Source organism: Nothobranchius furzeri, chromosome 2, assembly GCF_043380555.1.
Source record: "Nothobranchius furzeri strain GRZ-AD chromosome 2, NfurGRZ-RIMD1, whole genome shotgun sequence".
Lineage (NCBI taxonomy): Eukaryota > Metazoa > Chordata > Actinopteri > Cyprinodontiformes > Nothobranchiidae > Nothobranchius > Nothobranchius furzeri.
Genome location: NC_091742.1, coordinates 67,755,927 through 67,771,022, shown reverse-complemented (window position 1 = coordinate 67,771,022; position 15,096 = coordinate 67,755,927). Strand labels below are relative to the sequence as shown.

Genomic DNA, 15,096 nt, shown 5'->3' with positions numbered 1-15,096 from the left:
CGCATCACTGCAGACACAACACCAATCTGCCTATCCATCTCATGCTCCATCTTTTCCCCACTGGTGAACAAGACCCCGAGATAGTTAAACTCCTCCACTTGAGGCAGGACCACATCCCTGACCCGGAGAAGGCATTCTATCCTTTTCCGACCCCAATGTAGGGGTCGTTAAAATCGAAATGGGCAAAAATTTATGCAGGCTCATGGGGCCACCATGGAAACCACGGACGAACCCTGTTGGCACCCAGAGGTCAGAAACAAACCCACTGACTGTGTTGCAAGTTTTTTTTTATTGATAAAAAAAACATGTTTGTGTCTAAAATAATACCAGCCATTTAAGGTGATTTTATTGTCCCTTTTTTCCTAGATCATGTAGTCCATAGCACTCATTAAAACTACATAGAAAATGTATGTCCAGTCCATGTAATTGAAACTGGTGATCAGCACCTTTGGTGACCGCATCGGTGAACGGCAACAATAAACGTGATTAGAGCATCCTTAAAAATATACCGTAAAACACTGATACAGGGCACTTTCATAAGTGACCAAAACAACATTAAAAATGCAGAAAAGACTTTTGTACAAGTCTATACATTGCTGCAGGTTGTGACCAAGTATTAGTGGCTAAACTACTCGCCAGTGGTTGAGAAGTTCTTTGTTATACTGCGAAGTTGGAAGTGGCACAAAGAACGTACAAAGAAGACAACAGTTTTGACAGGAACTCATCCTGATTAAGCTTCATCTTCATCTACTTGCACAAAACCCTCACAGCTCAGAACATTCAAAAGATTGTCATATAATGACGGTGTGCCCTGCCAGTCCCATGGCCATTCATTGTCTCCTCACTGCTGGCTTCACAGCACAAAGTCAAGACAATGAAATGCTATTGTTCTAAATGAGGTACCTGATTGGTGTAATCCAATATAAATGTAACTTTACCATGACTGGGAGCTTGCCTCCCACCAAACAGCAGGCACAGGCATTCTGATTCCCATCGCTGCTAGAAAATCAAAATGTATGCAAAAGCGTTAGCAGAGGACGGCTAATTGTCTTGAACCATAAACGTTCAGTGTTTTGGAAACAAAGTCTTCCTTCACACATGTGGGTGGAATGTGTACCCACCTGGTACCGCTTTAAACACTGACTGTTCCCTTTATCCTCTCAAGGATTTTTCAAAGAACTGAATTTCCCTATTCTTTTTAATGTTTAATCGCTTTTAACTCAAAATTGGGTCTTCGGAGAACTTTCCCTCATCCATCTATCAGCGACTGTTCATTTTGACTGCAAGCTGCTGGTGTCTCAAAGGAATCAGAAGACAAAGACACCAAAAACGAGCTAAATAAGAAATGGAGAGTTTGGTTTTAAGAAAAGAAGGGGTGAGAGGAGCCTGGCTGTCAGTCATGTTATTTTTTTATTATTATTTTTTTTATGTAACATCAAGAAAAAAAGAACTTTAAGCCAACTTGGAAATGTTCATTTTGGGAATTTACAGTAAATAACCAAATGAGTCCGGATAGATTTGTTGTTTCATTTTTACGCACATGATTAGAATACACTTGTTTGGTCTTGTTTTTCCATTTGGTGCTTATCAGACATTCTTTGTGTTAACAGACACAGACACACTTCACTTTGACAAGCCTGTCGTGCAGCTGATGCTTTGTAGGAATCACAATGTCTCCCACAGCTCTGCTCTGATACTTCAGACACAAAAAGAGCAGAGAAATCGACTCGGTTTGTCCCTTCAACACATAGATGACGACTAGATGTTTCCTCTGGCGGCGGCCCGGTTTGTTCCTTGTCTCCTAACAAGGCCTCATCTGCATTGTGATTTCGTTATCACCAACCCTCGTTATCAATTTGTGCCTTCCAGACGGCACATCCCTTTTGGTGGCCGTTTTGTTGTCTGCATTCTCTTTATTTATTAATATGGTGTCAGTGAAGCGTATCACTCATAAAGGCTGGGCTTTGTTAATAATTTTATGGGCAGCGTGTTTCCCGAAGGCTGCATAGAGAGGCGGATTTCACGGAGCGCTTCTCGAGTGTTTCTATGAGGCTTCACGGTGACATCAAGTTTGTGGTAATTCCGTCTAATTACCTCTCATAAGAGCCTGATGAGTCAGCAACCACCAACACACTCTCCAGGTTCCCACCCAGCTGCATTTGGTGGAGGACCAAAGGAGCTGAGGTAGACATAACACCGAACCGATGTGCTGTAGTTCACCCGAGAGAGCGGCTCCTACACATGACAGCTCAATCCTCTCCTTATGCATCTTCTGCACCATCTAAGCTTTGTCTCATCGTTTTTCAGGCGTTGCGTTAAACAGTGTCGCTCAAAAGTAAAGCTACAGGCTTTATATGCATTTACTGTTCCCAGACACGGGGTGAAGATAGATCCCCTCTGGGTTATAGCTCTTTTTTTTCCATGAGAGAAAAAAGAAAAAGTAGCAGAGTGAGGAACCAGAGAAGCACTTTTACAGACTTTATGCCCTAGTTTCGTCTCGAAACCGTCGGGAGATTTTTCTACCCCTTAGGACTGTCCAACTCCCGGTAGACTGCATCAATCCCAGCCTCCCTTCTGCCTGGAGCCATGTCTGAGTCAATACCTCCACCACGTGCCACTCAGAGATATCCACAGGCACTGGAAGATTTTTTTTCCAGGGACAACTGTAAAGGTATGAAACCCAACGTAACTATAGAGCAGATTGTGTCCAATGCTGCAACTGCGGTAACGTCCGTCATTACAATATATCTAAACTCATGAGTCACATAGCGGAGCTTTTGTAATTAAACAAGAGCTTGAATATTAACCCCATAAAACACCAGTGGACTGTTTGAGCCCTGAGTTTTGCCGGAGATTTGCTGGTGTTATGAATGAAGCCACGCTGTGGGAATAGGCTCACACAGCGATATAGGTCAGATAAGCAGAGAACACACAATCCACCACCTTCAAATCACACTCGGAAGGGATTTATAGCATGCAGCATATGCATAACGGAGGGGAGGGATTGTCTGACATTTCATCATCCCTGACTAAGAGTCTCCGCGGCCTCTTTGATGAGTAACCAGTTAGGAGAAGATCTATTTTTTAACGTTCAGATCTCACATTAAGTCTTGCTTTGTTTGCATTCTTCCACCTGACAAATGAGCTGCTTTCAGCCAAGGTCGTTGCTGTTGTTTATTTAGTTGACTTTCTTTTTTTTGGGGGGGAGGTGTAAATCTCAGTGGAAGCTCTGCAGTGAACGTAAGGAACACTGTAAATGTGTGGTAAATGCATCCATCCATGTATATCTTAGGCCTAGTCCACATGTAGCCAGTTTTTTTAAACGAATATCCGCCCCTCCAAAAACTTGCACCCACACCACCTCGTTTTAGAAAAAAACTTTGTCCACACGTACCCGGATAAATACGTTGTTAAGGACATGCCAGACCTGTAGGCGGCAGTACTTCCCCCGTTCTTAACCTCGTCCTTCGTCTGTGGTCTTCCGCAAGGAGCAGTAATTCCGCTTGCAAAAACAAACAAGCAAAAAGTGCTTGGACAATTGATAAAGCGAGCGCAGCTCTGAGGGCATCCGTGCTGTCGGCTAGTGTAAACACAGGTCGCACACGTGATGTCAGCATTTTTCTGTCGTGGAAAGTGACGTTGCGGACCTTAAAACTCCGGTTTTGTCTGTCCACACGCAGATGTGTGGACAGGCCAAAACGTAGAAAAATATCTACGTTTTGGCAGATCCCTGGGTATGTGTGGACAGGGCCTCCGAAACAACCAGATTTATGTCAAAACTTATCATTAAACAGTCCTCTAAGTGTGTATGTGTGTTACTTTTTTTAATTGGTACGCTCTGGTACTGGTTTATTTGTACTAAAAGGGCACAATTGTATTGCAGTAGCTTTTAGTTCTTCAGAAAAAAAGCTTAAATGTAGAGGAAAATCTGAACAAATTATGGTTAAATTCTGTATCTGAAGGTTTGCTTTGGCATCGTGATCGTAATCAAGAAGGCTTTTTCATCCCATTCTCAAATCTTCCTCAGAGAAACTACCCCAGTGACCACCTACTCATGAAAAAAGGGAAAGTAATCTCTCTCTGCCCACTTTTGATCTTCAGCTTTACTGTGTTTTCCCACAAAGGCAGAAGATTAAGTCAAGCTGCTTTATTTTCATTGACCTGCACGCCTTCTGTGTAATATGCTTTCAAAAAAATCTACATCTAAAAGATTGCTTTTAAATTGTTTTGCTGCATAAATATTAATTTTACCTCTACCAAGATGAAGTTGTTCTACTTTGCATACAAAACTGTTCCGTTTGGGCCGTGCACACGAGAGTGGCTTTGTCGCCGTTGGGGCCAGATTTGTCCAAGACCCTAAGATCATGTGGAATGAGCAGCAGGGAGAGCAAATAAGAGGTTTAGAGTAGGCTTTTAAAAGGACCTACAAAGATCAGTTACATTTTCTCCTTTCCAAAAATAAATAAATAAATAAACAAAGTGGGATTTGGTTACTGTTTACACTTTGAGTTTTTGATGTTGCCGAATCTGAATTGAGCTGACGTAGCAGCACTGGCATTTGTAATTTTGACACCAACAGGCAAAATAAATAAAAAAAAAAAAAATATATATATATATATATATATATATATATATATATATATATATATAATATTTATTCACATTTCAAGAAAAACAATATATAATAACATAATAATAAATTTGCACATTTCATACGTATATCCAGGGATGTTTTACACAAATTTAAACTAAAAGTTAAAAACAAGATCTGCGTGTAGTGATGAAGTATAAACTGCTGCCTAATTTTTCCATTTTTAGCTGTACTCAATTCACATTTATCAATTACAGCATTGTTCAAAGTTCCCACCGCACCATTCATAAATGAGCTCATTTTAACACATTTGCAGGTGGGATGGTAAAGCTTTGCACATCGCTAATAAAGGTTACCTTGGCTACCTTGGCAATAAGCTAATCAACATAGATCACTTTCAGTAGTGTTTTTTAACATCAAGGGAATCTGATGAAAACCTCTGAATCTAGGATTTGTATCATCTGTGCTTTTAAGGTTGACAGTCCTATACAACTTCATGCCATCATTCATTGTAACTGCATATTGAATGTTCAGTCGTGCAGACCGACTTCACTGCACAGTAACACACATACATCGATGAATTCTGGGACAATAATGACCATTGTCAGGAAATCTCTGCATAGTTGGATGAAGCTGCACCTTGACTGCAGAGTGAACTAATCTTTATTCAGGCTCTCCCAAAACATGGAATGATGAATCTATAGACTTAATGGATGCAAGAGCTCTGAGGATTTTGCTGCATTGAAGCGTTATGCATATTGTATGAATTTGCTTTGGCACTCTGAGCAGTGCCACATGTTCTAAATTGCCGCCGTTTGTCTTTGTTTCCTGTCTCACCCTCGCTGTCCTTTCTGAGATCTCGTACGTTCTGTTTCTTTGCCTCTTTGCATGAGACTTATGCAAGCAAATCTATCCTGTCTTTGATTATAACTGCCTGTCGTTTTGTAGACTTTTACTGTTTCTATGGCGGATGGAGTTTAAAAGAAAATTTACATTCAAGGGAAAATGCAAAGATGGGAAATGTATGAAGCCAGCTTTATGGACCACAAAAAATCTTCAAAGTCAAATGGGATTTTATTCTCAAAAAACAGTTCATAGAACGACACGAAATGGTGCAAAAACAGTACACCAAACATCAGTAGCACTTTTAAAGAAGGCCCCACACACACAGACAAATGAAACATAAACCCTTTGATGCATAATGGTCACTACAGTGGACAGGTGTTCAAAATGAGTATTTATTTATTTTTGATATTAAGCACAGCTGTTGAAGTCTTTGTTGCATTTGAGCCCCTCCATTTGGACTTCAGTAAGTCAAGCCAACACATTTCATGTTCAGAATGCACGCTGTCCACTGAGGTGGTCATGTAATAAATTATTTGTAAATTATAAAAATTTACTACAAATATTTGTTGAAATTTGTTTCATTCACACCTAAAGATGAATGGAAAAAAAAGTTACAAAAATCATGGTGAAAGATTTCATAATTCATGCATCAAAGGGTTAACATTACATCAACATGCATGGAAAACAATCCACAAACAAGAACACTAAACGAGAATCTTGAATATTTATTCATTTGCTTTTCCAACAAATTTCAGCTCAAAATGTCCTCCTTTATCATCTTTTCCAAAATCCAAACTGCAACAGGACAGGAATAAGGCTTTTTCTTCTTCTTCTGGAACTTTCTACCTCTAAATGTGGGACAAGCACCATTTTCTGACCCAAACAGGTGTTGTAACCAGAAAGGTGGTGTAAAAGAAGCCTGGATTTACACTGTATATTTCTCGTTTTTAGATACCCACCTGGTTACACATATCACCAATTTTAGTTAATTTATGACAAAACCATCAGAGCCATCTTCATCTGTGCCAGTTCACTCACAAATTCAAGCAGATGCGCCTAAATCTGAATGAAAAGCAGTGGATTATTTTGTCACATGTCGGTAGAGAAAGTTCTCTGGGCAGAGCCGGGATCAAACCTTCCGATTACTGGACAACCTGCTCTACCTCCTGAGCTACTGCTGTCCCTAATTTATTACCATATGTGCTGTGGAGGATTCTTCATATTGCCACACAAAGTCTTTGCTCAATATCTGTAACTTCAATAGAATCCCAGCTATTTTTGTTTCTTTAGGTTAGTTGGCTGTGGTAGCCATCTTGAACATGTCTGACATACAAAGCTAGTTATTTATCGAATGTCCATTTTTAGGGTTAGGGTTACTTGGGGATGGTGAAATTAACAAGTACAAATGTGGAAAATTGGTTTAGTTATAGCCATTTCTGTTTGCTAGTAGTAGTTGGCTGTGGCAGGCAGCCATCTTGAAATGGGTTGTCTCAAAATGTATTAATTCATATTAATAACTACTAAATGTGCATTCAATGATTGTTTTCTACTAACATTTACTGAAAAATCTCAAGTTTTTCAAGAGAACACACACACACACACACACACACAAGTTTAATTAAATGGTAAATGGCCAGTAATTAATAGCTCATTCTGGGGTTCTACAACCCCCGAAGGCACTTTACATCACATTCACCCATCCACACAGACATTCTGATACTGGTGGGGATGAACTACAATGTAGCCACAACAGCCCTGGGGTGCACTAAAGAAAGCTAGGCTGTCAAGCATTGGTGCCACCAGTCCCTTTGAGCATCACCAGCAGGCAGATCAGGTTAAGTGTCTTAACGAATGGCAGACTGAGCGGGGCGCAAACCTGCAACCCTCCAATTACGAGGTTGGGGCTTGGCACTTAAGTCCTCTAATGCATCTTTTTGCTTTTCCTTTTTTGGGTAGTGGGCAGTAATAAAATTGGAACTCACCATATGTAGTACTTAAAACAAGCAGAGGATTGCATGCTTTTCAGGAATGCACCAATCCGGTGTACCACATACAATTGGAATTTTAGGGTTGAAAATGTATTTATTTCTCTGAAGTTTTGAAAACTGTATTGAGTTAATTTCTTGGTATCATATTAATAGTCCTAAACCAGGGGTCGGCAACCTGTTCCCATCAAAGAGCCATTATTACCCGTTTCCCACAGTAAAGAAAACACTGGGAGCCACAGCAGCCGTGGGGTTGTGGGCGGGGCCTGCCCTCAGACAGCAGAGCGCTGCTCACAACAGGTGACAGCAGCCAGTACCAGTCGCTCGTGTACGTCAAAGTTATCTTTCATAAGACGATAATCAATAAAATGATTTATATAAAATGGATCCAGAAGTTGTAACCCGTCTCTGCCTACAATATTTTGATATTTTTCACCCTGTTGGTGGTTTTACTGAGCAGGTGCCACTTTTGTCATACGTTTCTTTTTAAAACATGTTTAGACTGTTCAGAATACAAATCCAGGCTCTGTCACGTTTGATCGTTGTAATTAAACTTTGTAGGTGGGGAAGGTCAGAAAAGGATCCAATCATTTTATTTTTCCCTCATTTACAGTGACGAGATAATGGCGCGGCGCGCCTGGCTCTGGTGGTAATCAAGTTAAATTATATCTCTTTGCAATAATTTTCACAAGAAAACAGAACAGTTAAAAGCAGGGCTTGTGTTGACCGGATAGTTCCCGTATTTGACTGTTTATTTTGACGGAGAAAGAATAGAAAGAATTACCCCGACGCATGCAGACGAACTGACATTTTATTTGTTTCGCACATTGCAGATGTAGCTAAATCACTCAAGAAAAGATTCCCATCTGAACTGGACACTGCTCAGCGCAGCTCACTGTCAGCGTGTACTTACGGTGCACAGCGAGCTGAAGATGTGGAGAGGGGCTTGGAGCGCGTCGCAGAACCAGAGCGCATGTAGGAAGATTCCTCCGACTGAAGCGAGACTTGTCACTTAGAAAATGTTCCCTGATTATGAAACTTTGGCTGAATAGTGCTTGTTCCTGTCTCCAATGTGGCGACACATCCAGGAGCCGTCTGAGGAGAATCCCAGAATCTCACATCCTCTTTAGCTCAGAATGCGCCTACATGATTACGCACAAGCGTGACCCGTCAACCTGGTCTCACAGTAAGACCGGGTTGGAACTGTTCAGGTTCAGGACAATCTTTACATTTAGAATTAGCATACAGGTGTAAAATTAATGCAGTAAAATATAAAGCATTTTATTTAAATATCCATTCATTATTTTACAAGCACAGAGGGCCGCATCAGATGGATGGAAGAGCCGCATGCGGTTCCAGAGCCGCGGGTTGCCAAACCCCGTCCTAAACTATTTAAATATGGTTTCTATATTTATCTTTAAACAATTATATAATTTGTTATTTGCTTTTGTTTTTTTCCAGGTCATTGTGTAACATTGTCTATAGAAAAAATACACTGAGCTTCTCTCAGTGCATGTCTGGATGCTTCCACTAACCTCGGTTATGATTTTTAAAGATGAACATCTGTTTGCCTGAGCTGCATCTCATTCGTTTGTGCTCGTACGCACTTAGTTTCTCACCGATCACACAGTACAGTCCCCAATGTTTGTTGAATTCCAGCGTCAGATAAAAACTTGATTCATATTTCTTCTCCAGCTCAACATTTGGAGCAGCACAACTGTTCTCAGCATGCAATTGAAAGTGTCGGGTGTTTGTTAATTATCAGCTCTGTCTTCAACACTTTTAGCTCGTAGTCCTGCTGATTTGAGATGGATACTCCACAAAATTGCTTGGATTGTAGAATTCCACAATCAGGGAGAGGGTAAATATGTTTCTGAGGTGTTTGTGTCATTTTTCTTCAACAGAATGTTAAGCACATCAACGACATAGTGAAGCAGGTGCTGCTGATATTCCCACATTTCTGTCTGGGCAGAGGACTGATTGACATGGCAAAGAACCAGGCCATGGCAACGCTCTTCATCAGCTTTGGTAAGAAAAATCACAGTTTTTATAAAGAATAATAGGGGAAAATGGACAAAAATAGAATCTGTTTCAAAACTAATATTTATTTTTACCTAAATCATTATTACTGTTTTAAGCTGGGCATACGCAGTGTGATTGGCAGCCAGTTTTCAAAAGATTTTCCACTTGTTTAACAATCTTTGTAGTTGGGTTGAGTTTTGTGTCGTGTGTAGTATAATGTACATGGCCATTAACATCTCACAACTAGCTCCCGATTGGTAGTCGTGCAGCTGCACAAAAATCATTACGTTTGAAACTCTCCTCGACCCTCGTGAGGCTATATTGCGCTGTTGAAGCAGCACCGTGGGTCAAATGTACTCAAACCACTCCCATAGCACATATCTATATATCTATATAGATATATAGATATACATAGATGCAATATATCATAGTGTTATTCAAAATTCTTCCAAATGAAAACCTCTAACCACAACAGTTTCTAAATTATGCAAAAACTTAAACCCAGCTCTATGGACTCATTTTCCTCTTCTTTCTCCTCTGGACAAATGGTATGATGGGTGGGTCCTTGTAGTTGTAATAGCTGCAAATTAAACTGAAGCAAACATCTTTGCTTTGAGCTAAATTTACTGTGTATCTTCATTCCCTTTGCTGTTCTTTTTCAAACTGTTGGTTTTTACTACTTGGAAGGTGGAATTTCTAAGTTCCGTGGAGAAAGCGATTGCACCGTTAGCTGATAGCAATGGAAGATGAAATAGCAAGCTAACATTATCTTAAACATTTAAATGACCCGCTGAAGCAGATTAAGATGATGATGCCTCACTTAGGTTGTTGTCCATGTTGTCATCATCACCCAGTCACCCATGGCATTTGGTGAATTGAACCCAAACTTTAGAGGCCTTCTCTCTACCATGCTGCTTGCTCTTTTTATAGCTCACCCGCAGCGACTGACGACATTACGCGGTCATCAACATGTGCATGTGCTGCTGTCTATCTTGGCAAATCGCTGTCTCACAAGTTCTCGTTAATGAAGGACGGGTACAGAACTCTATGGTACCAAAACAATGCACCATTTCATATCGCGTGAATCGGTTCTCAGTAGCAAATAACATGAGCCTAACATGAGCAGTAGTCTTTTGGTGGTCTGAAGAATAGACATACCTACAAATAAATTTGGTCCATTTTTTAAGTGGCTCTGTACCGTTTCTGTCAAAATGCTGGTTCCCCAGGGGAAAATGTTGGACCAGTATCACTGCTCTAAACCTCCACTCAAGCCCTTCTGTCCACACAAGTGAAATTTAGACCGGAGGGGGGATGGCAAGGTGTTTGTGGAGGTGGAGCCGGGTGGTTGAGGAGGGCCATCAAGAGCCAAAGAGGCACATGAAAGAGGAAGAGGAGTCTTATCTGTCGAGAGATGGGGCAGGAAATAGCGGTTTGAGGAATAATTTGTGGCGGCAGTGGAGAGCAGAGAGAAAAGCAATCACGACTTAAAAGGGCTTGTGTGGAGAGGGGCTATTTACCAAAGAATGAGACGGACAGCACCTTCGTTTTTCTTGTCTCCCCTCCCAACACACACACACACACACACACACACACACACACACACACACACACACACACACCCATGGACCCATATCGTACTTGGTTGAAAAGGCTGAGAGGAGGACGAAAGTTAGCGTAGAGGGCTGTCACTGCTTTGCTTCTCAGCCAAATAGGCTTCTACCTAAAAGAACACAATGTCAACAATTTCTTCACATGACGCAGATGGCAGACATTTTTTACTTTATATTATTTTACTTTAAGGCTAAGTGGCTTTTTTAAACTGCCGCCTTTCATTTTTTTCCGAGACACGTAAATAAGCGAAGGCACATACTATAATTTAGCTGTCCGTGAACAGAAAAAAAATCAGTGGTGTTTATGTTTTGGCATGTTATGTCGAAAACTTTCCCCAGACAGTGTTGATAAGAGCTGGAGTCTGACATGAAATTACCCAAAGCAGTAATGCGTTTAATCAAAGTGACTTCATTTTCTCTCTTTCTACCCCGTGTTGCTTCTGTTCTTCTGTATCAGGGGAAGATCGTTTTAAGAATCCACTAAGCTGGGGAATGGTAGGAAAAAATCTGTGTGCTATGTCCATCCAGGGAATTGTGATGTTCACCCTCACAATCCTCATCCAGTACAAGTTCTTCTGCAAACCAAGGTAACGCTGCTTTTTACCTACCATTTTAGGTCATTTCTCATATTTCCTTTTTTCTCTATTGGATTAGAGTTAAGTAAAAAGCATAATCTTTCTTTTTTTTTGTCAAGATTTTTTTTTAATCATACATTAGGGCTGGGCGATAAATCGAAAATTTATCGTTATCGAAATTTGTGACTCTTATCGAGATAAACTTTCCCATGTCAGTAATAAAAAATTCAAAGATGTGTGTAGGTTGGTAATGTTCATGTCCCATTAAGAAGCTGCACCACCTTGAGTGATGGAAAAATGTGACTCAACGCAGGGCCGTGCAGAGACCTTTCAAGGAGTGGGTGCTCAAAGTTAAAAAGGGGGCACATATAGAGCAAACATTTTAAACAGATTCGCCAGAAAGCCAGAAAAACGAGAACAAAAACCAGTGAAAACCCTTCTATCAATGACATACTGGACAATTTTGAACGTTAAAATTTGACGGAAGACCGGAGAAAGGGCACTTTGGGCACTTCAGACCAAAGGGGCAGGTACTCAAGCCTCCCCACCCCCACCCCCGCACATGCCTGACTCAACGTAATACATGTGACAGCCCCATCTAGTGGACAACCTTTGTCACTGTGCATACATGTAGTTATCGTCCATTATCGTTATCGAGGTGAAATCCTCAATATATTGTGATATTGATTTTAGGCCATATCGCCCAGTCGTAGTGGCCCAGGTGGTTTAATTACATTAAGAAGCCACTATGCAACAAAATAGGCCTCAACACAACAGCTCAAACATCGTGATTTGATTAGCTCACTGGACTGCCCATACACCTGCAGTTACTTTATCTCAGGACAGGTGGAAATGCAACAAATCTGTCCTGCAGAATTAATGTCTACTTTTTGCTGCCCTGATGGAGTCATGTTTTCCAACCAGGGCAGTGAATTGGTCACATGATGGAAAACTATGAAAATCCTTAAGCCAATGAGACAGCAGCTAAAATTGAGCCATTTCTAAAGTGCCTTATCAGTATTTGTATTTATTATTATAAGAACTAAAACTTAGACACCCCTTCATCCTTCAAAAGAGATTTAAAAAAAGAGAATTTATTTTGCATAAGCATTGCACAAGCTCTTAAGAACATTTTGTGTTCATCCAAAGAAAACATAACTTTGTTTTTCATGCTTCTTTCAGTTTTGTTTATTTCCTCTGATTTGACGTTATGTTCTGATATCTGATAAGTCTTTCTTTGCTCTGCATTTTAAATAGCAACTAATGTTTATTCATTTTAGTTAAACAGCTGTTCTACTGTGTTTGGGTTTGCCAAAAACCACAAAACTTGTATTTGCATGAGTGTGGTTTCCTCTCAAATGAAAGTCGCCATAGAAACGGATGTTTGTGGCTTCTGCAGCTTATGAAAATTACAGAGGTTTAGTGAGCTTCAACTTTGACTGAGATAATTAGTCATGTTGGTTAACGTTAATTTTAATGAGGGGTATTTATAACCGAGTGTGACACTTTCTCTGCTAGACTTATTTCAGTAACGCCACCGTCTGCAGAGGAAGAGGATGTTGATGTTGCCCGGGAACGTAGGCGAGTGTATGAAGGCGGAGCTCAAAATGACCTGCTAAGGACCTATGACCTCACTAAGGTAACCCTGTCTTGGTACAAAATTATGTCCCCGATTTTGAGTTTTCAGACACCTCTGAAACTAGAAAACCATCTTAAACAACTAGGTATAGGTGTGTTTACGGCATAGGATTGTGCTCCCAAGTTCTTTGCATGGCTTTTATTTATTCCTGTTTTTCTTCGATTTCTCAATTTATATGTTGTCTGCATTGGTTGTAGTACTGTTACGGTGGTCACACCAGGGGGTGGGAGATGGCCAATCGTGCTGTGAAATGACAGCTTCTTACTGTCCAACTACTGTTGCAGTTTAAAGATGGTCAGCCCTCTGGGGGTCCCTAGTGGCTTGGGGGCAAAACACAATTCCATATCCTGCCAAGCATGCAGCACCTCTGGAAGCAACACCAATACACTACTTCCAAAAAAGTCCATTTTCATCTCATCTACCCGTACAGTCTTTTCACATCAAAAGGATTTTGGCAAATTTAGAGTTGGTCTTCGTGTTCTTTTTGGTCGGCAGAAGTTTTGTTTTTTTCTTATTGTTGAATCCTGAACTCTGGCCATAACGTTCACCAAGTTTATTAATCTCTTGGTTGCTTAGCTGTTGTTCTGGGTTCGTTCACCCTTACTTTTCTTTAGCACAAGGCATGATGTGCTGCTTTTTGAGACCAGTTAGCCTATTCATGTTATCAGACAGGTTCTATTAAATTATAATTCTACAGAAATGGCAGCAATCACGTGTGTGCTGCTGTAACAAGTGAATTTCCCCACTGTGGGATTAATAAAGTCTATTCTATTCTAGAACCACCTCTATGTAAAGAACAGATGAATAGCCAGTCCCAATAGAGCCACGCAGTTCACAGCCAGATGTGCTACTAACAGCTAATGTTTGCCTAGCGTTAGCCCCCTGCAAGTTTCTGGTTACATAGCTAATAAAACAGAGGAGTAAGTGTTGCAAACGGCAAAAAGAGACTGAGGATGCAGGGAGTGACATGGTTGAAAATAAGGGGCTGAACTGTTTGGCTAGTAGCAGCTACGATCTGGAAGCTAGCAGCTCATAGCCGAGCCTCTAAAATGTTCAGCGCAGGTTCTGAAAAAGTAGGGAAATAAACAGCTCTGTTTGAGCTCACGAAGCAGCGCCACCTGCTGGAGCAGCAGAATGTAAAACTTCATAAACCCAGATGAGAGAAAGTTTGATGAGATTTACTTAAAGCACAATGCATGTAACATTTATTTCACTTCTCTACACAACGTGCTCCTGAAGAGAAAGTCCAGCCCAAACACACACAGATCTCAGTGGACCAAGCTAATCGATCTCTGCACAATAGATTGCTACAGCAAAATACTAGAGAGGGTGCTCGCTGCAGAACTACAAAGGCGGAGCTGCACCATAAGGTGGAGCTGCACCAGAGTCAACCCCGCCCATTCACGCAAACTCAGCCTAGCCCACTGACTTCCGTTTTTGTTTTCAACTTTATCGCAAACTGACCTGACCCACATGAATTACGGCTGTTACTAGTTTACAGTCGTTAATGCTATGTTCTGTGCTCCAATTAAACAAGATAAATATAACTTGCTACATGACAAAGTCTGAATATATCCCGAAATAAAAAGGTTTCTCGTAGCGAATATGTGCCCACAGCCGCTCTAACAAATGTCCTGTCCAACAGCATATCACCCCTCCCTGTGGGCTCTGGTAGTCCAGTGGCAAGATCGTCTGACTTACGTTTTGCTTTCCCCTCAGCTGATGCTGGTTCGATTCTCGGTGGGGTCGGCAACAATCTATTCAGCCAGCTGAAACATTTAATTTGTTCATATTTTAGTTGTAATGTTCATTTTCAGCAAAATATTTA

The 15,096-nt window shown here is 40.9% G+C and overlaps 1 protein-coding gene across 2 annotated transcripts in view; it reads left to right on the top strand.

Moving 5' to 3' along the window:
• LOC107377411 (phospholipid-transporting ATPase ABCA1) overlaps window positions 1–15,096 on the top strand; it is a 324,049-nt gene that overhangs the window by 241,664 nt on the left and 67,289 nt on the right. For both annotated transcript variants that reach the window (XM_054747824.2, XM_015946964.3), the window contains exons 40-42: window positions 9,327–9,450; window positions 11,512–11,641; window positions 13,148–13,268. In XM_054747824.2, coding sequence (XP_054603799.2) covers window positions 9,327–9,450; window positions 11,512–11,641; window positions 13,148–13,268 — 375 coding nt within the window. The remainder of the gene's footprint in view (window positions 1–9,326; window positions 9,451–11,511; window positions 11,642–13,147; window positions 13,269–15,096) is intronic.